Source organism: Bombus impatiens, unplaced genomic scaffold, assembly GCF_000188095.3.
Source record: "Bombus impatiens unplaced genomic scaffold, BIMP_2.2 scf_0452, whole genome shotgun sequence".
NCBI classification, from domain to species: Eukaryota; Metazoa; Arthropoda; class Insecta; order Hymenoptera; family Apidae; genus Bombus; species Bombus impatiens.
The window spans coordinates 548,850-571,962 of NT_176871.1; the positions used below are offsets into that span (position 1 = coordinate 548,850).

The window sequence follows — 23,113 nt, forward strand, 5'->3', positions numbered from 1 at the left end:
TATATAAAGTATAATATATCTAAATAAATAATATTATTAGAATATACGATACGTATTTCGATATTATTATAGGTAATATAATAGTTGATATTAATAATATTGTATTATTTATAATCTCCTATACATATTTAATAGCATCGTTATTGTAAATTGAAATTTATAAGTATGTATCTACTTTAAAGTTATAATGAATAGCAAAAACGACGCAATTCCACAGCCTAACCACATACACACAATGTGGAAAATACGTCGCGAACGATACCCTAACCCAACGTCAGTCGCTGAAAAATTATTAAACTTATAAAATAGTCATCATGCCCATTACCTTTCTCCCACCCAAGTAGCACCTGGGTTCGTGAGTGAGATCCTGGCAACGAACATGGGAGGGGTTAAATCTGAAAATCCTACGCTAAAAATATGATTAGCATATCTATTAAATTTTCTATCTTGCGGGCTAATATTCTTTCATTTTGTAATCTCATTTCATTTCAAATTTTAATGACTCTATTTATGCATACTTTAAATTACTAATTTAATAAATTACTAAAAAGCTACACTTGAATGAGAGGAAAAAGAATAAAGCATATATTTATAAAAAACAGACCAGATTAATATTCTGTAAATACAAATAGTAATAAATTCAATGTATAATAATAAACATAGTCTCAATGAAATATTAATATAAATAACCTCAGGCGATTCCTTCATCAAAACTTATCTTTGGAAACAAAAAAACGTTCAAAACTTGCTTTGATTCTGAAATCTGCCTGTCGCGAAGTGTCTTCTTGCACATGAAATTTGATACATCCTTGGACGAATGAAGTTACTCTTAAATATCTTTATATTGCACATTTCTAATTTTACTAAAATTATACTCTGTATGAACACGAATAACAAATTGATCCATACTATCGTAGAAAAGGAAATAGAATAAAATTAAATATATAACAAGTATCGTCATTAATAATAATAATAATTTCTATCATGATTGTAATTTCCCATAATAAAAAGTCTGATGATGTCAGACTTCTTCACTACAAAATACTTAAGTCATTCTGATATTCGTTACTTATTTCAATATTCATACATTATTTATCCATTACATACGTACACTTGTATGCATATTTATGCATACAAGTTGTATGCAAATATGTATAATAAATACAAATTGCGATTTTCACTCATATATACATAATCGAGTTATCAATATTAATATTACACTCGTTTCAATGATTAATGCATTATTACTAATATTAAAAAACGCGATATGCAAGAAGACCTATCCTGAGCTAATAAATAAAACACAGAAAAGAAAATGTTACTACTCGCAAATATAATAAATACTTGCGGTCACTATGCTCGTTAAAAAATCTACGTAATACAACTAGTCACCTATGTCGATTCGGACCTTTCATCCTACGACATGAGTGAGTGACCAGAGGAACAAAAATGCATGCAACTCACGATTAGATGCGAAGAACGTTGTCGTCGATATTGTTGTAACCGCAATTCCTGTAACCTGTAACAAAGCAGAGAATATTATAATTAATTTTCAAAGACATTGTTTCTTATGTGGAAAGTTTTAAATAATAAAAGTTTTTTTAAAAATGTTCAAATCATGTTTTCTAATTCATAATAGAGGAATAAAATTAAATGAAATACAATACAAGGTTACTTACATTTTTGGCTTTTAAAGCACCACAACATCCTTTCCAGGCAACAGAAAGAAGAGGAAGGAGTGAAAAACCTTTAACAAGATATGGATTATAATAATTTGTTTTGAAAAAAACAATGCTTATTGTTCAAAGCATTTCAAATAATAAAATATAAAACTCTATAAAAGCTAGTAATTCTAATATAAAATTTAAAATCATATCTTATTTTTTAATTAATAATAGTTAACGTAATATCACAATTAAATAATAATCATTTAATAGTAAAATATGTAAAAATTCTTACATGCTTAGTTTTGAAGCACCACTACATCCTTCCAGAAAATCTGATAAAAGTGGAAGTTGAAAAACCTGAAACAAAACATGTGAGATATTATAATTTGTTCTCGAAAATAAAGTAATTTTTGCTTATAAAGTTTAGGATAGTGAAAAATAAGAGTCTATTTAAAGTTGAAATTTTAATAATAACAAAAATTTTATTTCAGTTTAATAACAGTTTAAATAAAATACGAATATTAAAATAGGGTACAATATAAGAAAGTACTTACATTCTTGAGCTCCAGGAGAGGCTTTATCTTCTTGTGAGACTTGCGACTCTAGCACCGAAAGCGAATATTTAAAAAAAGAAATGTACAAAAAAAAAGAAAATAAAAGACTATCAACGCGTTCGTTTAAATAACAATCGGCGAACACGCTGACTCTATTTTCGCGCCTGAGCATTACCGTTAACTTTAATGAGAGACATTATGCTCTAACAAATATTAAAAATTATATACATACCGCATCAAACACTGATTCTTCCGACCGCATTGCGCGTGATCACAAAAATTTTCTGGGAAAGAACTTTATTAAGGAATAACGGTGGTACTTTAGGGCTATTTTACGTATTTCTCTCCTTTCTTCTATCGAGTCTTCATGAAAATACTGCTTTTCAAAAATGAAAAACTAATTATTATTCATTGACCACAGATAAAAAGATATTATATTAAGATTATAACAAAAAATATATATTTAATATATTTCAAATATTTTTGAACATTACAAAGTATTTCCTACTACACTGTTACGTAATTATAAATATTTCACGACTGATTTATAAAAATTGCCCGCCAAATTAAATGTCCGGCATTACTATTTGAAATACATATATACACTTATTCGACATGCTTCGTACGTGACTTTGTAATAACAAAATATGGCGTACTTTTCACGACATTTAATAAAGCTGCGCAGTACGAAAAATATTCGATGCGCAGAACGCGTTCAAACCTATCTATGCTAACGTTCTTTCTAGAATGTATAGAAATTATTTAAAAAAGACAAAATGACAATCTTATCACAGAGAATTCAATAAAACGAATAAATTATATGGAAATAAAACAATAATAAAGATCAAATTACCTCGAAAGTTTATTATATGATCTATCAACAAAGGGGACAAACAGAAAGTAAACAAAGAAAAAAGATAATTAAATTGTAATGAATTATTAAATAAAAACGTACGTTAATTATACGAAGTTAACAACAGCGTCGATTTAAGCGATGAAAATGTGAATGAAAATATTACGTAAGAAGGATATTGACACTTGTCGCGGAGTAATGAACACACATCTAATCACTCCGATTTTCAACATTAAACTGACGCCCTTCACCGCAGTTTGCCCTACGAATTTCAAAGTCGAGGAGTGGGGAGGGAGGGGATCTCGTCGGTAAATCGAGAACGAGCACGTCCAATTTCTGGAGAGAGATGTTTTCGGTAGCAATTCAGTAGCATAATATATTCGAAAGAAAAACAAACTGAAAGATCAGATGCACATGTTTACTTTCTTTTAAACACCTGTGGCCTAACATAATTTCAACGAACTAAATGTATAAATTTAAAACGTAGAGATACCTGCACTTAGAAATTTAATATAATATATAAAAATGAATTAATATATAGAAAGCCTAAGGATGATAAATTTTAGATCGAAATAGAATAATATTTTTATCGAAAAATTATAAGTATATTATGACAGGGAAAAGTCAGGAAGGAGAAATGTCAAGAACAAGGAGTAAAGGGCAAGAGAAAGGGAAAAGGGAAATGAGAAGAGGGATGAGAGAAAAGAGAAAAAATTATGGAAGTAGAGCAAGACCACTATAAATAAAATAAATAAAATTCTCAACAGACGATTTATGAATTATCATTCACAATTAATGAATGATTTGTACAAAAGAAACAACCACATATTAATATAAAGCAATATCTAAAATCAAATTATATTTCTGCGAAAGGTTACAATGCTATTGGTGATCTTGACAGTCAAGTAGGAAACCAACGAAACACGAATAAGACGAATTTAAGAAACTACTTAATTTTGATATAGTACTGTCTGACGACAAATTATTGAATAAACGTATATTAATTAAATAAACCTGATAGTAGTTTATAAAAAGTGAAGAATTACTACCTGGTGAATATCGCACTTCGAACGGGATGATACATGCAAACGCCATGCTTTCCGACACTAAACTGATGCTTTATCCCGCCAAATATTCGACTAACTAACTTCTGATTGGTCGAGGCGGTGCAGTTTCTTTTCGATCGAAATTGGCACGAGAAATTGAAATATTGAACGCGGGGCAAATACTTCATATAATAAGATTACAATTCTTCTTACTATAATATATACGAGTTCTCGCTCATACAATAGTAGTTCATGGATAAATGAATTCAATCATCAAAAGTTTTCTTAACCAAGCACTAATTAAAATTTTGTTTAAGTAAATGGAGCTTGTCCAAACGGATTAATTACATTCTATACAACGTTATAGATCGTAGAGGGCGTAATAAAACCTCTGAATGGTCGGTATTGCAGAACATGTGTCACGACACAAACGAGGTACAAGATCGACGTGACATGTAATGATTTTCGTGTCCTGCAATGATATATAAATATACATAATATCTGGTCTATCCTGTATTTAGTAAATGCATATTATGTAATTCCTATATTCGTCGTAGGAGGCCATAGCAAATTACAGAGAGCGTAAGAAATACAGTGATCTTTTTCAGGGTCGGTATTTCAGAACGAGAGAAACAAAATCCCATGTAATGGTTTTAACATAAACTAGGATATCTAGGATACGGAAATTTTAGTATGTATGTATATCATGTGATAATTCTTTATCTTCCTTTTCTATTTATATTTTCTTATCTATTGATATTACGTTCTAGTATGTGCACTATTCATACAAAATCATTTGATTAAAGCTAATCAATTAAGAATGAATTTTCCAATGAAGGCTTATCAGCTAAAGGAAAATATTCAGAAGGATTCCTAAATTATCATACAACATGTACAAGTTCTGGCAATAGTGCAATAAAGTATTGCAAAATCAGAAAAAATTAAATTTGTCATTACTTTCCCACATAACATTCTAACATATTCAATTCAACACTCATCAAAATCATCCCTCTCATAGAAACTTTTAATATATCATACATTTTTGAAATACTTGAAAACCTGATAATTTAATTTCAACCAAGAATTCACTTATTAAAAAAGAAGTTCAAATCCTTTTGTAAAAGTCGGTACCCACAGAAATGCCATTCAGAACATGCAATATCACGGAGTTACGAAAGCAAAGAATCTCAACGAAGAGAGGTGTTCTCGTAGGTGTTATCGAAGCACAAAGCTTCCTGGTATAAGAGAAGGTTACCAATGATTTCGAGGCCCCGCCTACCAAGCAGGGGTTGGAAGCAACCCCTAGTCGCTCGAGTAGCTCGCGCAGGGCTGATTTCTATACCACGTTGTGGGCGTAGACGTACCGTAGACACAACCCCCGATGCATATACCCTGTCTTTTCACTGTTCAGCGAGATCAAATCACTCGTCTCAGTCCTATCTTTGATCTTGACGGTGCAGCAACGTGACTTTAAAATTACGCGACAGTTCGTGTGATCTGTTCGTTTATCAATACTTTTACCCGTGTCATTTTCGTGGAATCTAGTGACGAACGTTTTTCTTCGACAAAAAGGAATCAGAAGAAGAGTTGGGTAACAAGTATGAATCAGGATCAAGAAGTACCAGCCACGACTACAGATTTGGCTAGGCTGGTAAGATAAAAAATATACAATGGTACTCCCTTATTGTTCCATACTTTCACTATACATAAGAATTTGGAAACGTTCATTACATAATAATAAATACGCGTATTTAACCTACACAGGCAAATACAACTTCGATTAAACAGTGCAATAATCGCATTGATAACTTTAAGACATGAGCGTATCTGACCCACACGGACGAATACTATTTATATCATACAATACAATAATTACACTGGTAATCTTAAGATCCGCGTGTCTGACTGGCAGATATACACAGGCAGGTGCTACTTCAATCAAACAACGCAATAATTGCTCTTCTATGTCTAAGAAGAAACAATACTTCCCTTGCCAAGTGTAGGAATAACGATAATTATTAACGATCTATTTTATACGTGAAACTCTTCTGTTACCGAAGTATACTTCAAGCCCATCAACGTTTCATCGCTCTGTTGCATCCATCATTACATATTCAAACAACACCATAAACAACCCAATAATTACGAGATACAGTTAGTGTTTGTCCATCGTAAAAGTTAAAAAGTCGACCAGATAGACAACAACTTGATCAACGTGACTCCCATTTCCGGTTTTCTCCCCATGGCGATACAATGGAGTCATAAGCGTGGACAGTGAGCATAGTCAAAGTCAATGAACGCATAATGCATCGTACTCGCGCGATGATCCTCGAGTGTCGAATTGCCTTGGCACGCGCCACCACGCTCCGATGGTTCGTCCCACGGGTGCCACCCCTTTGTGCCCCCTAAACACGTAATTGTCGCCACCATTCAACCCTCCTGGTCTCTCTGGTGCGGGATACCCCCGTGCACGGGGCTACCACCGTGACTATGACACCGGTGAGCCGTGGGTGGTCGTCGGACACCCTTCGTAAGAACGAAGGGAGAGACGACGTGAAGCACTCGCTCGCGGAAACACTTGATTTATGTTTGTTGATTCTAAAAATCACTCGATTCCCACACACCAGCCCCGCTGCACGGATCCGCCGCTTAATTTACTCCTCTGTATCAGCAACATATGCTGACACTCGAGTTTCCCATGATTAAAAGCCTCTTCTTCAACGGGGCGCGTTTACCACCATGTGAATTTACCTGGGACGTTTCGATGGTGAATTAGATTGCGGATTCTAATGCAAATTCATATTTTTGAGAATATCAGTTAAAAAGTAGGATCTTGGTAGAAAATTGATTTATCTACCAAATATTATAGACGGCACTGCTCTTTGGATATTTTTCTTCGTATTATATGTGTTCTGTGTAATTTTGCATTTTCTAATTTCCCATAAAACCGCGGCTTAACGATGATACAAGATACTTTTGTTCTTTCAAAGAATACGAAGATAGTATTCTGGGATTGTATGAGACTATGATTACAGCGGATGCGTATTCTGCCGAATTGTTATTCGGGCAATTACGTTAGAGCAATTAAATGTCAGATGTTTCATTCGCCGGGACGATAGTTCATCAGGATACACATGCAGTGTAACCATAGCCTAACATTACAACCATAAACCACGGCATTGTATAATATTATGGATAATATTCGTGGATTGCATTGAGAAGTACAAAGATACATGGATGAATTGTTTTTTTCTTAGGAAAAACGGAAAGTCAATGCGTGTATCGAGAGAGCAATTAGTAGATAGACTCCGTCGGCGACACATTGTAATTGCGAGTCCCGCTGTCATCCACGGTATTGTTCGTATTCTGTCCTTCGAAACCATCATTGTCTTCGCACCCTCGTCGAAGAAAGCGACGGAAAGAAAAAAGGGCGAGGTTTTCTCGTCAAAGTGGCAACGCCTTTCGCTTCTCCTAATTGATCAAATTGGACGACGAGTCTTTGTTGAAATTGGACGATCTTTAATGAAGTGAAAATCTTACTTTCATCCTTGCTACGTCCAAAGAATACACTCTTTACTTCATCAAATCAAAGTTTCACGTCTTAATCCAACGATCCTCGTCCAAAACGGTGTATCAAATCTCATAAGAGCCTTTTCGGTTTTTACACAAATCGATGAACGAAATCGACAAGATCCGCTGATAGAAAGGGGAGTCCGTTTGGAACGTGTTGTCTGCTCGATGACTTTATTATAAACCGAACCGAAGTGCGCAATTACGAGGGTGGTGTACGAAGGGAATTGGGGTGACGACCCCTCGCAGCATCATCAGGAACGATGGGGCGTTCCCCACGATTCATGGGTATCTCGTTTTCACTAGATACAAACGTACGAGTGCGTTTGTTCGTACATGACACACGTACCCCAAACGATCCACTTACAAGCGCGTCTTTTACACGGAGACGCGTTCCCGATGGGAAAGGTCAGGGGGAGGAATGGTGAAGAAAGGTGAACCTACGGAAAAAGTTAAACGACACGCGACCGTGTTTGCGCGTTTTCCTTACGAGTCATTGCATCGTGAATGCACTCGATTAACCCCTGATCGGCTAAAGTAGCATTGGAGGATCTGTAAAACGCGCACATTGTCAAGATAGGGAAATTTTATGACTCAAAATAAGACGAAGATCGAGAATGTGCAAATATATTGAATTGTTCGGAAAGATTATAAAATAAAAAGGATTCAATTTGATATAGGATATTTTTCTAGAATGTTTTTTGCTGTGGAGAAATTTTTTTATTAATTATTAATAATAAACGTAGGTTTTATATAAAGAAAAACAGAAGCAACATTTCATGGAATAATATATGACCTGTTTCTTTTGATGTTATGGATCAAGTAGACTTCTCCAAATAGATGTTAGAAAAAATTTTATAATAACACGAATCAAATAATTATGGTATTATGCTATAGTGTAATATTCCAATTAGCGTCCAAATAATTATATCATATCCACGTACTTGGCAAAAATTTCTGGTAAATATTCATTTTCTGATACAATCAAATTCAATGCAGAATGCAATTCACTGTCAAATATGTTACGAACTTTTCGAACAAGAAAATTTGGTCAAATTTGATAAGAAAGGGTGGGCTACGCATAAAACCGCACGATACATTCTTTATCCCTTATTTAACGCTGTCGTGCCGCTAAATATCATTTGATATCGGGTTGGCGGGATTAAAGATTGAACGTAATATCGGGGAATGTAATTAAAATTTATATTAGAGGGCACAGCTTGTGGATTACAAGTGCTGAACCATCACGGCGACTAATTATAAATGACTATTAATTGCAATCAGAGGAAAATCCAAGGGACGAGGCAATGAACGTAAGACTAACCTATGAAACTGTGAAAGAGGAAGTTGATTACGTCTCTATAAATGATAATATCCTGTCGAATTAACTATAAAAGAAAAATGATGGATAATTTAGCAATAAAGTGATTATTTTATTATTACGTTTATCGTCAACGATATATTTTTATCGTGAATTTATGCGATTAGATATATTTCAAAAATTAACGGGAAGGTATCTAAAAAGGTATCCTGTTAACTCTATTACGTTCTTCAAATCATTTCCCACTCAATCAAGTTTTTCATTCCTAAATTTATATCTTCTAAATTTGATTAAAATATGAAAAAATCGATGTACATGATTTCTTATTTTAATCTCATATTAAAAATTGTCTTAAGACGTTGAAAGTCCCTTTATTTGTTGAAACAAGAGTAAGATTGATACAGAGAAATCCGAGGGCTGCAACAAAGTTAATAAAAAGATTGAAAAGGATACTGAGCATGTTTGAAGTTTTCTTAAAATCAAGTACGATGTCTTTCGATTTTAAAGTGTAAGCGATCGGCTGAGAGACCGCAGTGAAACTTTATAAAGGAAAAGCAGACGGCGACACGGCGTTATTGGAATTTCCAAAACCGGTAACCGGCTTTACCACTAGATTGCTCCGCAAGGAGGAAACCATCCAATCGTTCACCGGATGTCCTCCTTGCCTCTTCTCTCGCACGTTCTCACTCTCTCTCTTCCTCTTTCTCATTGTGCCTGCTATACACTACTTTACTTAAAATCTCGTTCCTCGCTATTCCTTTCTGCTCCAAATCGCTTCGTTCTCTTTCCTTTCTTCTTGCAATTTTACATCAGTTCTGCGTTGATTGTCTTCGTCTTTTTTCCTCGCCCGATAGAACGCTCGCAAACGAGAAAGACTTTTCACTCCCGACTCCCGATATTTGAAATGATGAAATTAAAATGCAGAACGCTGGCTTTCTACGATAAAATGTGGAAATATTAAACTACGATTGAAGTCAAGTACGTACGTACATAAAGATCGCTGTCTTCGTTTTACAGTTTAACAAAGAATGAAATAATATCTACTGGAAATTGAACGAAGAGAATATTTAAGGATCACGGGAAAAATACCCGATTAATACTACTTCGTATAGAAACGAACGTTTGCTACTACAAAGCGCTATTTTAACACAGACATCTATCTTTCCAGCCAAACGAAGAATTCAACAGGCTGAACGAACCACTTCAAACAGTTACCACAGGATACTGTCCCAGTAACTACTCCGTGACACAACCAAGTACCGAGGAGAAGCTGCACCCTGGTAAGTAGAACATGTATTTTAGGTGGGAGCGATATAGCAAGGTCGTAAAGTAAAGCATTAAGTAGGATCACTAATTGATCTAACCGTACCCAGAGCCGTACGTATTTTCTACGACTACATCGAGTTTTTAAAAGTTAGAAACGAGAAGGTATCAATTCATATTCTATGTATAAATCAGATAGAAAACCATCCTCCTCTTTTAAGAAGACTTTCGTTAGATATACTGCAAACGAAGAATTGAGTTAACATTATACTTGCCGGTCACAAGTACGATATTTAATACGAATTCACTGCTTTTATATTTCCTAGTTACTTTATTATAAATCTGTCACTTCATTCCAGATAAAACTTACCCAATGTAACGAATATGTGTTCTAACGAATCTATCGTCTATCTATCTGTCTTATTTATCTTGTCTCGATTATCGAAACTTGTAAACTTTTACTACTGACCGATTTTACTATCTTACTATATATCGTTTCCACCTACCATATCAAAACGCATGAAACATAGAGAAGACATCAAACGCTACAGCGAATGGAAGTCGTTCGATATTTCGATCAGTTTCGAATTATTCAATGAGACTTTTCCTGAACGAAATCGAGAGACGAGAAAGTCGAGGGCGGTCCGTACGGGTCACCATCCCCCGCTCGACGATTTTGAAGCTCTTTGATACGATGTTGCTCGGGAACACCGGGCCTCCGTCTTGACATGGAGTCTCGACTGCGTCTTCGTGCAAACACGTACACGTACACTGTACACGAAAGAGATCCACGCAAGCAAGAAAGCGTAGCGCGGCCCGAAGCACGTGCAGGATGTTCGCGAACTGTGTACAACGGGGCGAAGGGGGAACCACCCCCCGAAGAGAGCCTGTCACCGACAGGCAGTCGAGTCAATATCTTTATATAGTCGGATCAGGGATGATATTATTTTCTACGGTGCAATTACGTTTTAAGGCCGCACGAAACGGTAGAAAGTATTTCAAGGGGCTGACGATTTCTAGACTTTGTTTGTCAGGGCAATACAGATCGATTAACATAGGAATTGTAATGAATCGACGTTCTTTGTTCTGTGTTACTACGACTTAACGTTTTGGAGGAAAATATAGTTACGACTGGACTGAGAATTTTTATACAAATTTACATTTTTGTAGTTTCGATTTAGATAGAAATTTGTTTTACGTATTAGAAACTATAGCGGGCACTCTATTCTGCATGCTTTATATATAATATTTCTGTATAATATGCATTCTGTGCACCTTTCGTATAAATATATGGAAAAAATTTCCAGTCTAGTTATCATTAATTTTCTCATGCTTACGTTGGGGCAGAAAGAAAAAAAGCTGTGGCCATAAGGTTGATCTTGTTCTCTTAACAAATACAGAAAATTACTTCGTTGTGCGATAACATGAATATCTACACCGTTACATAATAATTACGCACGGTTTCGTATACGCTTCTATAAATTTCTAATTGATCGCGAAAATGTGAATTAAGATTTGAAATTAATAGAAACGTATGGCCACAGAGTCGTATCAATTTGCTCGATGACCTAATGAAGAGGACGAGTGAAATTTGCACCATCGGTCAATTAATCCCTCCGGTGTCGGCAGTTTTACTTGCAGCCTTGACCTAGAAACGTGACACCACGACGGGAAGCCTCAGGACGAATTCAATAAGCAACGTGTTATCGCCGCAAAGAGCCCCATGGGGTAGTTGGAGCCAGTCGTACCCCCATAGGATTCGTAACCACCCTAGCAGCGTCTGGGCACAGTGATTGACACTTTATATCTAACATTGGCATGCCGTGGTGTGAACCACCAGTCAGGATGGTCCGCCTCCACCTAACTCAATCACTGCCTATAATGCTGCAATTTCTCTATCGTAATCACGTTACGCCCTACCCAGCCTCCCCATCCACTTTTCGGCGACGATTCGTCGCGAAGAAATATATTGAAACGTCGACACGAAAGAACGAACCTTCTAGCTTTCTCCTCTCGTTTTCGAGACTCGAACGGTTCTTCTCCTCGCGAGAAATGGAAGCAGAATTGCGACAGGAATATTCCGTTGACGATAGCTATTAGAGTGACTTAAAATACGACGCAAACTTATAAAATTTATTTTATTTCTTCTTACGGATATGGAAAAACGATATCAACAAATAAAAGAAAGAGAATGAGTAATTAACTTGTCGGTGTCGTCAATAGTCTGTATCTAAATAAGGCAATCGATACGGATAAAAATTTACGTCATCTACGAAACCATCCTTGTCGTAACTCGACTTATCTCAAACGTAATAAAGAAGGAGACAGAAAAGGACATTTTTTATAACAAAGAAAATATGTTATATATGATATATAGCAATTTAAAATCCAGAATCTACGACAAAAATAGCAAAGATTTATTAAAGATAGATGTCTTAAAATTTCCAAGTGGCTGAATATATCTTAACGATATTATTTTTCGTCTATAAGTATCCAATCTCGATAGGTTTCTCAAATTTTGGGTCGTACGCATCGTTATTACAACTCGCGACAAAACGCGTTATTACCCACGAACTATGAAGCCAAGTAAATTCGATTCGTCAGACTGGATTGTGATTATGAACAAAACAAGGTTACTGACAAGTGGCTACCCGTGGCGAATCCTAGAGGCCCATTAAACAGACCCCACGTAACATACATCTCTGCCGCATTCTTATGTACATGCCTGCATTGAAAGGGGTTGTTTTTGCTACTGATTCATCCCCCAACATTCAGTCTTTGTTCCGTCTTATGGCTCTTTCGCCGAATCTTATTACAGCTCAGACATCGTGTTTCATCATGACATAATTATCTAGAAATCGTTTTACACCCCAAAGAATATACGCTTAACTCGTTTGATTACCCTTCCGGAAGGATGACTAAAAGGTAATTTTATATTTTGCAATTCCTATATTATCCAGTATCCTCTGGAACGATTCATCTTTCTGACGTCAACTAGCAACAATACAAAAGTTTAAACCTTTAATAAAGGCATAATGTATGTATCTTAGAAAACGCAACAACAAATTCGGATATATCCGACGAAGAAGGGCTGGTCAAGAGTCTGGGTGAAAGTCTCGGTGGAGGTTCGGAAGATAGATTTTTCTTTATCTGTAACGGTTTCTGAATTAGCTCTTCAGGGGTCGAATTTCGACGGGTAATTTCATACCCCTCCAACCTGTGTTACTGCAGTTAAAAAGAAAGTATCTATTATTTTTGGCGGTTCTTCAAACTTATAAAGTTTCATCCAAACCGGGGCGGAATCAATCGTGACCTTTCCTTGTGAGTCAAAAATAAATAGAAATAAAGAAATTTTATAGGCTTAATGGATATGGTGTTCGTACCATATTGTAATAAAAATATGTTTTTACACAATTGTAAAAAAAAAATACAAATATAAGTACCGAGAATAAAAATCAAAGTGACAGGGAAAGCAATTCTTTCGATGTTTCGAGCATTGTACATCGTTCGAATAATTATCATCTAACATGCTCGTATTATTTTTGACGATAATGGACGTTCATTGGATTTGACGAAGTAATACGGTAGAATATGTGAGGCATTAATTTCAGGCTGGGATAATTATCCCCGAGTAACCATAAATCATTATACCACCAAGTAATTCCTTGCTTGGCTCGTAAAGTAAATGTATGAAATAAGAAAGATAACGTTTAGATCTTGTCGCATCTCTATCAGTATAGAATAACAATATAGCATTCTTTTCGTAATTTCTTATCGATTGACCTATATAAACGTAGGCTATCTTTGTAACGCTGTAGATAAGAAATTAGTAGAATATTTTAAACATTCTATTTATTCAAGTAAAATATTAATTTATAAAATCAAAATTTCATTGCTCTTGGAAAATGAAGAATTTGCAATAATACTGTTACGTTTTAAAAAAGAAGTCACTTAAAAAATCAATGTAAAACTTGATTTCAGAGAATGAAATATACCCCACACAGGAATACAGACAAGAGCCATGGCTTCAAGATGGTAAGTTTTGTTATAAATAACTTCTATCAGAAATATAAAAGACGAAAAATCCTATTATAAATAAAAATAATGTTTTCTAAAATTGCGAAGGGTTGAAGTATCAACTGCCTGGATAGCTCAGTCGGTAGAGCATCAGACTTTTAATCTGAGGGTCCAGGGTTCGAGTCCCTGTTCGGGCGGATTTATTTTTTATTTTACCATCAAATCAATCAATATCATTTAATATTGCCCTAAAAATATAATAATTATTATATCGTTTCTTTCGCAGAGAAATCTTTATAATAGGTTCCATTAACTTGATTGAATTACAAGAGCAAAGACGAGTACAGCCGCTTTGAAATACTCGGCTTCCGTTCCACTTTCCTTTCAGTAGAACAGCCCAGAGTTTCCGTAAACTAAAAACCCACGGTAAAATTCTTATAAACGTTATTCCTTGCAAAATGAACCGGGGAACTATCCATTTATCGAACAGTTCGTAAATCTTCCACGAAGATGATTACACGCAGTGGCCTGACTATTCGGAACATTAATTTTGATTACTTTGACAAACTGGAATGTAATGCACGATGGGTGCAGTGTAATAATCACGATAACGAGGGGACCTTCTGCCACTGTCAGTGGAGCGACTAGCTACCCACCAGGCGAACCTAGCGAACCATTATTTTACATCTTACGATGATCTTTCTTTCCTATTAATATTAGTTTGAATTCAAGTTTTATCCGCCAGAGTATTAATTATTATCAATCATTGATTCCGTGATATTATTCGAGGAAAAGCAGTTCAAAAGATACATTCACGCTATATTTTATTATTTGCCAATGACTTTTAAAAATCTGTAAATAAAAATCAGTAAATAAAATAATCTGTAAAATCTGTAAATAAGCTATTAACTGCTCCATTCTAAAAATTCTTAAATTTTAAAACTAATAATTCCTATAAATATGGAATAATAAATATTTGCTGAGAAAGTATCTCGGATAATTTGGAAATTACTTTTTAAAGAAACGACGTGCAGTCTAAGTGTTTGACTCGGGGAACTGTTCCGTACGAACGAACAGGCTGACAGAATTTATGCAGCAATTTAGTATCGAATAACGCTATTTCATTTGCAGTTCTTGCGATTTTCTCACGCGAACGATCGTTTCTTAACGATAAATTTGCAAATTATTATGTTACAGGCAGCAGCTGCGAAACGGAGGACAGCGAGCAGTACGTGCCAGAGTTCCATCGGATGACAAGTTAGTGTGGCAGAAATTTATTCCTCTAACATCTTCGATCAGCCGAGGCAACTCGCGATTTCCCGAGATTCACCTAATTACGTGCTATGTTCCAATCGTGTCAAATGCTTGACGAACCGCGTAACACGAAGGAAGTCAATCTCGATCGAAACGGAAGCTGCACGGAAATGTATCGCATATGCAATTCAAGTGTCAATTTAGAAAGTAGCTCGATACAATTTACGCGAATAGGAAACTACGAATTTGCGATCTCATGACTCTTGCGATTTCGCGACTCGCGTTTATGGCAGACCTCTAATCATACAGTACCGAAACATTATTACTCGACTGAGGATATTTATGCAGAGACAACTTTTTGTGAATGCAACATAAGCAGAAATTTCACCCATTGAATATTATAACCCTAATCTGCATATTTTGTATATTTTCCATACTGCCCCCGCTAAGAATCTGAATATTTTAACCGATTTGTAGGAAGGATACGCGATAAAATATATAAATCAATGAGAAACGAATGATCAAAAGTAACGCATCGTACTTATCATCTTCTTATAGAATAAAATGTTTTAAACGCGATTAACCGATGTTTCCAGCAGTTTCAATTAAACATTATTGCTTGAATTAATCACAACATAAGCTTGGAAGAGTTTTCTTTATCTCACCTGTATCTCGGAGACTGTAGCCAGTCTGGAAATAAATAACTTTCCAGTAGTGTATAATATTTTATTATAAATTTTTTTGAAAAATTGTACCATCGTTTGTTTCGCTCTTACCTATGCGTGTATAAGTTTCTATAGGAAGATGTCCAAATATATAAATGCTTAATTAGTTAAGGTAAATGCATAAAAATCCGCAGTCTAATTATTACAAAATATCTTGAAAATCATATTGAAGATCTTGCAATCTTCGTTCGTTGACAATGAAATTTTTTCGGAGGGGCAATATTGACGAGGATATTAAAAAAAGCCGATAAATCGCCTGAGGCCAGTGTTTTTAAAGCAGCAAGATAGAGTGAGCAGAAAACTGCCGTCGATTATCGATATCGCATTACACGAGGAAGCACTTTATATTAAGTCTTAAAGGCTTCTTTTCTCCCCTTTCTTCAACCTCTGGCTGATTAGCGTCTCTCTACACAACCGCGCCGTTTATCAAAGCTGTTTTAATATCGTACGTAAAAAAAAGGAGCTTCCTCTTCATCTTATTGGGTTGCTCGGAAGTTCGTTGCGTTTTTGGTCTTTATGAAATTTATTCGCGAAAAGTGTACCTTGGATTTTTAAGCAATTTCACATTTCTACGGACATAACGAAAAAAGAATGGAACTGAAATAGGCACACGTTTCGTTTGTTAATTACTACAACAAGTATTCTATTCTGAATATTCTATGCACTTTTTCATAAAAAACCGCGGTCCAATGATAGAAAATTCAATAACCCAGGCATCTGTGAAAACTACCTTAAATAATTCGCGGTGGAAAATAACTTTTCGAACATCCGCCACGAAGCCACATAGTTTTAGTTTCATAAATTTCTAATAAAAATATATCACTTCGAAATTTTCGTTAAGTTTCTCGGAACGATCCGATTCGTTCGGTTATCGCGAAATTCTTAAGAAAATTCCCAGGCTCTATCCGTATGTGTACGCGTTGGAAAATCTGGCAAATATTTCGAGACGCGTCGAATCGGCGAGCAAACGGCCAGGGGGAATGGCGGATAATGTCTATATACTTGCATGCATACGCGTGTTCTCCTATCGTTCGTGTGTTAACTCGATAAAGAAAATTTCGTATTGCACACGATCGTTATATCGTTCTCTATATCGTGCTCGATACACTTGCCAACTCGACTCGTTCAATTTCCACCGTAATTTGCACAATTGCAACCTGGCAGCCTCCCGTACGATGCCGTACATCAAATTTGCTCTTCACCTGTTAATTTTATCCGTTGCTGGACTCGCGCGAGATTCAGCTCGTTCATTTGCACACGTAATACGTATGCAAACAATCAGAGGGAACCCTGTTCGAGGTACACAGGCCGATGGGCGGGTTCAGATTTGCCAATAAACTTTTATTCCAGGCTTTGTTTACCGGATGTTGTTACGCCCGTTATATCAGTGTAAAGTTGGAAAAAAGACTGTCCGTGTTTCTTTCTCTCTCTCTCTCTCTCTCTCTCTCTCTTTCTCTCTCTCTCTGGGTCAATATACATCGTTAAATGAGATGAGGTTGTTCACGTTGTTATCGTTAAACGATAGATTTAGCTTCATTCGGAACAGAGTGAATAATCGTCATAAACCGGGATACATGGAGAGTTGATTACTTTATGGAAAAAAGATCAGGCTGAAAAATACAATTGTTTTGTAGTTATTCGATCGAAGACTACAGGTGAAAAATACGATTGTAAAAACCCTTTTGTAGAGCAGTTTTTAAATTCGATACGTTGCCAACCAGTTGCACGTAGAAGCTATCTTTGCGTTTGGTCCTGTGGTTAAATATATTCTTGTGTCATCTTGTAACTCCTATGTATATTCTCGAATTTGTTCTAGACGTTATCAATACGGTTATACTAATCGAGTCTCGTGACAGTATCGATGAGACTTCGAAATGGAGAAATTTGTACAGCACGTACAATATGCTCGTAAAAGCGTCAACAAGTATTGCGATACTTTCGCGAGTCTCTGTATTTTCAAGAGATATTTTCGAATTTGTCATACTACTTTCCCTTCTTCGAATATTCCACATTAAAATACCACTAATTTCTTTCAGCTACCGAATGACAGAAATATGAGAAAATTAACAAAAATCATCTTCTCGTGTGTTTTGCATCTTTATACTCTTCGATTGAAACTGGCTGTTATCCAACATCGTTTCTAGTCGTGTAAACATTGTTTTCCGCCGCGAAACGAGATGTTCATAAGTTCCACGTGAAACCGTACGATTTTTTCGTACCGTAGGGTCGGCGCGGCTGTTCTCTCAGCGAGTAAACTTCCGATGTTTGCAAATACAATGATTGCCCGAGGCCTCTGACTTATGCTTCCCACGGCCAGAGCCTGTTTGATTTATCGAGGGCGCACCCCCGGCCGCGTAAAATCGTCGGCAGCCCCATTAGGAAGCGAATCTATCCCCACGTGCCGTTGCAACGATGCGCCTTCGCTTCCGCAACGACACGCGCTTTTATATCCTCGCCCTGCCGATCTTCGTCCCAAGAAACGATCCTCGTTCGATCGTTAAAATCATTGACCGTTCGTCTGTACATCCGCGACTCTATCCCTCCCCAAAGACATTTTTTGCATCTAAATGTCTATTCACCCTTGCTGCTTCTGGTTAATGTACAGCTTCGCATTCTTGCAATTTCGTAGGATAAAATTTAACCTTGATACCGATCGACGTATATAAAAATTCAACGTGTAATTTAACTTTCACTTTCGAAGTGTAACTAGAATTTTAACACGTTATACCGCGTTATATAGCGCTGATTGTCTGTTTTGTTTAAAGATAGAGCAACAAGCAATGTAAAGGATAATTTTAAGAAACGACGATATCGATCGTCTTTGACTAATGTTCAGCGTTCGATCGCTAAAATGTTACAGTATACGGTACACTGGTTTTTACAGACGCCAATGTCAAACAGGAATCAGCGAATTGCAGAAGAATCGATGATACTAATTACTCACAGTATCAAACGCCAATGAACCATGCACATTCGCAAGGTAGCACGTTCCTCGATCTCGATCCGGAGAATCGCAGTAATTGCTTCGGGTAAGGAGGACAAATATATCCAGCAATGGAAATTTCAAATAACCTGCTGCTTCTTGTGCATCTATGGGCAATCTGAAAGCACGGAAATGCATGCAGCGTGTATACGTAGTATGCAAAGACACACTGCCATTCGTAAATATTAAAACATCTATTCGCTGCACGTTTCTCATGAAATTGAGAAATTTTTAATTGTTTAAGACTTTACGTTGTATATAAACTGTACGAAACAAGCGAATAAACGCGTAATAAAAGTAACGAAAGTAAAAAAACTTGCACCAAATACACACGTTATTCTTATACGGAAGATATTCTAATATCTGGCCTAGCTTAATGTATCTATATAAAATACCCGAAATACACTATGATATCCAACGCATAAAACAATTTTCTACTTGGGTTACGTTTCTTTTCTTATCTCTAGTTATCCATAATTATTTTTTGATCATCTATGAAGATACGTACTCGCATAGATATTCGCAATATTTCTATTTACAAAAATTAAGAAATTGATGCGTAAATTGTTTATGAATTGAAAATCTAGAGTCGTTTGTATTTGTTCGTGTATAGAAATACTAAGATGAGCTCGAGGACAAGCGAGGCCACGAAGAACGTAGCGGTGAAGGAAGAACCAGCGGACAGAGGATATGGGGAGCCGATTTCCGTGACGAGCATCCCCACATCAACAGCTCAGGACACTCGAAATAGTAAGAAATCTATGATTTGTTGGACAAATGGAACGTACAATTCGATAGATGATATTCTTAGCTCGCTCTCAGGAGCTGTTTGGAACAACGAGATTTCCGAACCGATGATACCCTCTTTTCGAACGTGCACCGTGACAAATCTCTTGACAATAGATCCACGTGGCGCTTTACTACCCTATAGATCCCATAAATAACTGGAGCACGAGGGAAGTACTCGGTGTTCCATCCATTAATCGAGCTCTAGCTCGAGTTGCTCTTCCGGTCTCTGTTTTTAGAGCGTCTTGGCGACCCGAAATTCATCGTCTTATATTTTATCTCCCTCTTCATTATCATTACAATCCCAGTTCATCCAATTAGGACCATTCAAAACTTCCGATATTTCTTGGTTTTTTAGAAAAATCGAAGAAATCAACTAGCAAAATATTCGAACAAGAGTTACTAGCGTTTTACAGACAAACGTGTTAATAACTTACGATTTGTCTTCATTACAGCTCATATTTTCTCCAGCATGCGTGCACTGCTCTAACGTCTTTGTTATTTTATTAAACAGCTTGAATTTTTTCCCTAAATTACAAACGATGAGCGCACGAGTGATTTAAGTAGATTCCAAACGTTTTGCCTTATCACGAATACAAAGGTATTCTTCCATACGGTGTAATAATAAATTAGTTGTCACTCGGTATACATATAAACGATCGTGTATGTGTAACAATGATTTAATTTATTTGACGTAATGCAAAAGTATTCGACCACTTGTACGTAGACATCTTTCGTGATTCTATTATCTGTGTTATACGAATCATTTCGAAATTGCATTAGCACGATCATATCGATCGTACCTCGTCATACTTTGTTGTTATATTTAATTTGAGAGTCACGACGGATTGATTTCGCGTAGAGTCTAGAGGGAACGATTTTGATTCTGGGTCAAACGATTCGTACGGAAGCCGGCTAATAAATTTTCAGCGACGTTTTAATGCGAAATTCCTTAATAATCCCTGACGAAGTTCGTCGCTGGTACACTGGACTCGCTCACGCGTGACTAAGTATACGTAAGTGAATAATTGAAGAATGCTTTCAACTCGAAAGCTACGGAGAAGCGCTTCGTAGAATCCAGCGAAAGCTGCTAAACGAAGGAAAGAGCATAGAATTCTCTCCCGAGGGAGATTGCAAGTCGCGAAAGCTTTCTCTTGCATTTAGGATACAGTTGATATTGCAGATTTTTCAATGAAAAATACTCTTCGAGGCTCAGTGATCAGCTTGATAAAATTCTCGAAGCTTTCAAAGGGAAGTTTCACGTTAGATTTATAGAGCATTGCTTAATAGTCTTCGAGGCTATGCAATCTACACGTATAACGTAAAAGGTAGAGCCGACGAAGGGTTTGCAAGCTCATGCTTTGTAATCAGACCGATTAGTCTTCCTTTATTCACGCACGTACACCAAACGAATCCTTTAGGAACTCCGCTGCTATATTCGTTGGCCGACACCGTGCGCGTATACCCATTTACTTCCAAGTCACCCGGGAATTATGCTTCTACTACGTCTCTTCGCGTAATTCTCCCTCCCATTAAGCCGTTTCAATTATTTACACGCAGTTTAGGTTAATAATAAGACCATACCTATCGATATTGATACACCCTGACACGTATAGTTTCAGTGCGTTCTCACTCGTGAAACGCGTGCTCCTCTTCAATGAATTTAATTCCTGAAACGGTATTACGTACGTCGGAAATCTGATAATAAAATGATCACTTTCCATTGACGAAACTCGTTTCACAATCGTCGCTTGTTCCCTCTAATTAAATTTAATCTTTGAAAAAGTACAATTTTTTGAAAATTCCAACGAAACGACCGATGATCGCTTATGCAGACTGCCAAGGGAGCATGTTAAACGTTTCTGTCTCCCTAGTCCACTAAATCGACCAGTCGTTGACCAATATAGCGGGTGGAATAGTAATAACCTGTTAATGGGTGAGGCAGATTGGTCACCATTTCGCTAATTAATGCCAGTACCCGGCTCACGAGGATTATAGTCGGTCCTCCTGTATTCTATACTGCTCTATTCAACAACTTAGAGTTAAACGTAAACGATATGCATGAATAAACAGTCGTTGCGAATCGATTCGATCCCAGGATCGGCAGAATCTGCCTCCTGTGAATGAGCAGAAAGCAAAGAAGGTCATTTCAGCGCGTCAGGTGGGTGGAAAATGGACCTTGCATTATTAACCAGCCTCTACTCCGGAATTCGGGGTTCAGGGAGACAGAGATAGCAGGATAAAGACAGGGATGGAGAAGAAAATGAGAAGAGAAGAGGGAGGATGAGCGAGAGAGTGGAAGGGAAACAAGAGATGGCGAGAGTAAATGAGAGAGGGAAGAAGGGAAAGAGAGAAAAGAACCGAAGCTCCTCGTCTGAGAGTGGACGAGTGGAGGCCGTCCTCTTTTCCGTGCAACCCTTCTGCGCGCCGCCCCTGACCAGTCCTGGCTTCAACCCTTTTCCTGTTTGGTACATCGCCACCGGTTTCATCAGCTCGCGATTAATTTTAATCTAAAACTACCCGCAAAGCCTCTGCCCTCGCTTGCACGTTGAGGTCAACCCCTTTCGCCCCTCTTCGGAGAGAGAGAGTGCCAGATTGGCCCGTAGCTTTCAACCCTCCTCCCCGCGATTCCTGTCTGTCTCGTCTACACGAGATCGGGATCCGACCGACGTTTGCCAGCTAGGAAGCTAAAGCTAACTTGCCGACACGATTAACTTTCCCGGCCCTTCCTCCTCTTAATTTCACCTCGATGACTGAGATTTCCCATTAATATCGGGTACACGGTGTATACCTTGATTTCCAACCGCAAGCCCTATCGAATAGAATATTCCATGTACATACGTTGCACATCCTGCGAAGTTAGTACGTTTCTTTTTCCACGAACGAACGAAGTTACAGGTTTTTTAATCGACGAGCAAAAAGATGGACTGCATCACGGCTGACAGCGTCGCGTTCCGGCTCGGTATCGGCAAGGGGCTTCTCAATTTTTCAATATTCCCGGTACACGACTTGGAACGTAACCGGATTATGGTTCGAGAATAGCTTTTTCGGCTCGAGGGACCACGGCATCAGCG

General features: G+C 37.0%; 1 protein-coding gene, 1 long non-coding RNA gene and 1 other non-coding gene across 3 annotated transcripts in view; 2 read left to right on the forward strand and 1 right to left on the reverse strand.

Moving 5' to 3' along the window:
- Positions 1-1,150: 1,150 nt before the first annotated feature.
- On the reverse strand, positions 1,151-2,582 carry LOC117151806. Its single transcript, XR_004461938.1, has 4 exons — positions 2,222-2,582; positions 1,960-2,024; positions 1,680-1,747; positions 1,151-1,519 (listed from the first exon to the last, which is right to left on the reverse strand). It is a non-coding gene; the product is annotated as an uncharacterized LOC117151806 (long non-coding RNA).
- A 2,926-nt stretch (positions 2,583-5,508) lies between these two features.
- Positions 5,509-23,113, forward strand: part of LOC100750007 (DNA-binding protein D-ETS-3) — a 22,215-nt gene continuing 4,610 nt past the window's right edge. The window contains exons 1-6 of the mRNA XM_033321431.1: positions 5,509-5,771; positions 10,180-10,291; positions 14,256-14,309; positions 15,489-15,548; positions 19,155-19,299; positions 19,867-20,003. Of these exons, the coding sequence (XP_033177322.1) occupies positions 5,721-5,771; positions 10,180-10,291; positions 14,256-14,309; positions 15,489-15,548; positions 19,155-19,299; positions 19,867-20,003 (559 nt within the window). The 5' untranslated portion in view covers positions 5,509-5,720. The remainder of the gene's footprint in view (positions 5,772-10,179; positions 10,292-14,255; positions 14,310-15,488; positions 15,549-19,154; positions 19,300-19,866; positions 20,004-23,113) is intronic.
- On the forward strand, positions 14,416-14,488 carry TRNAK-UUU. Its single transcript has one exon. It is a non-coding gene; the product is annotated as a tRNA-Lys (tRNA).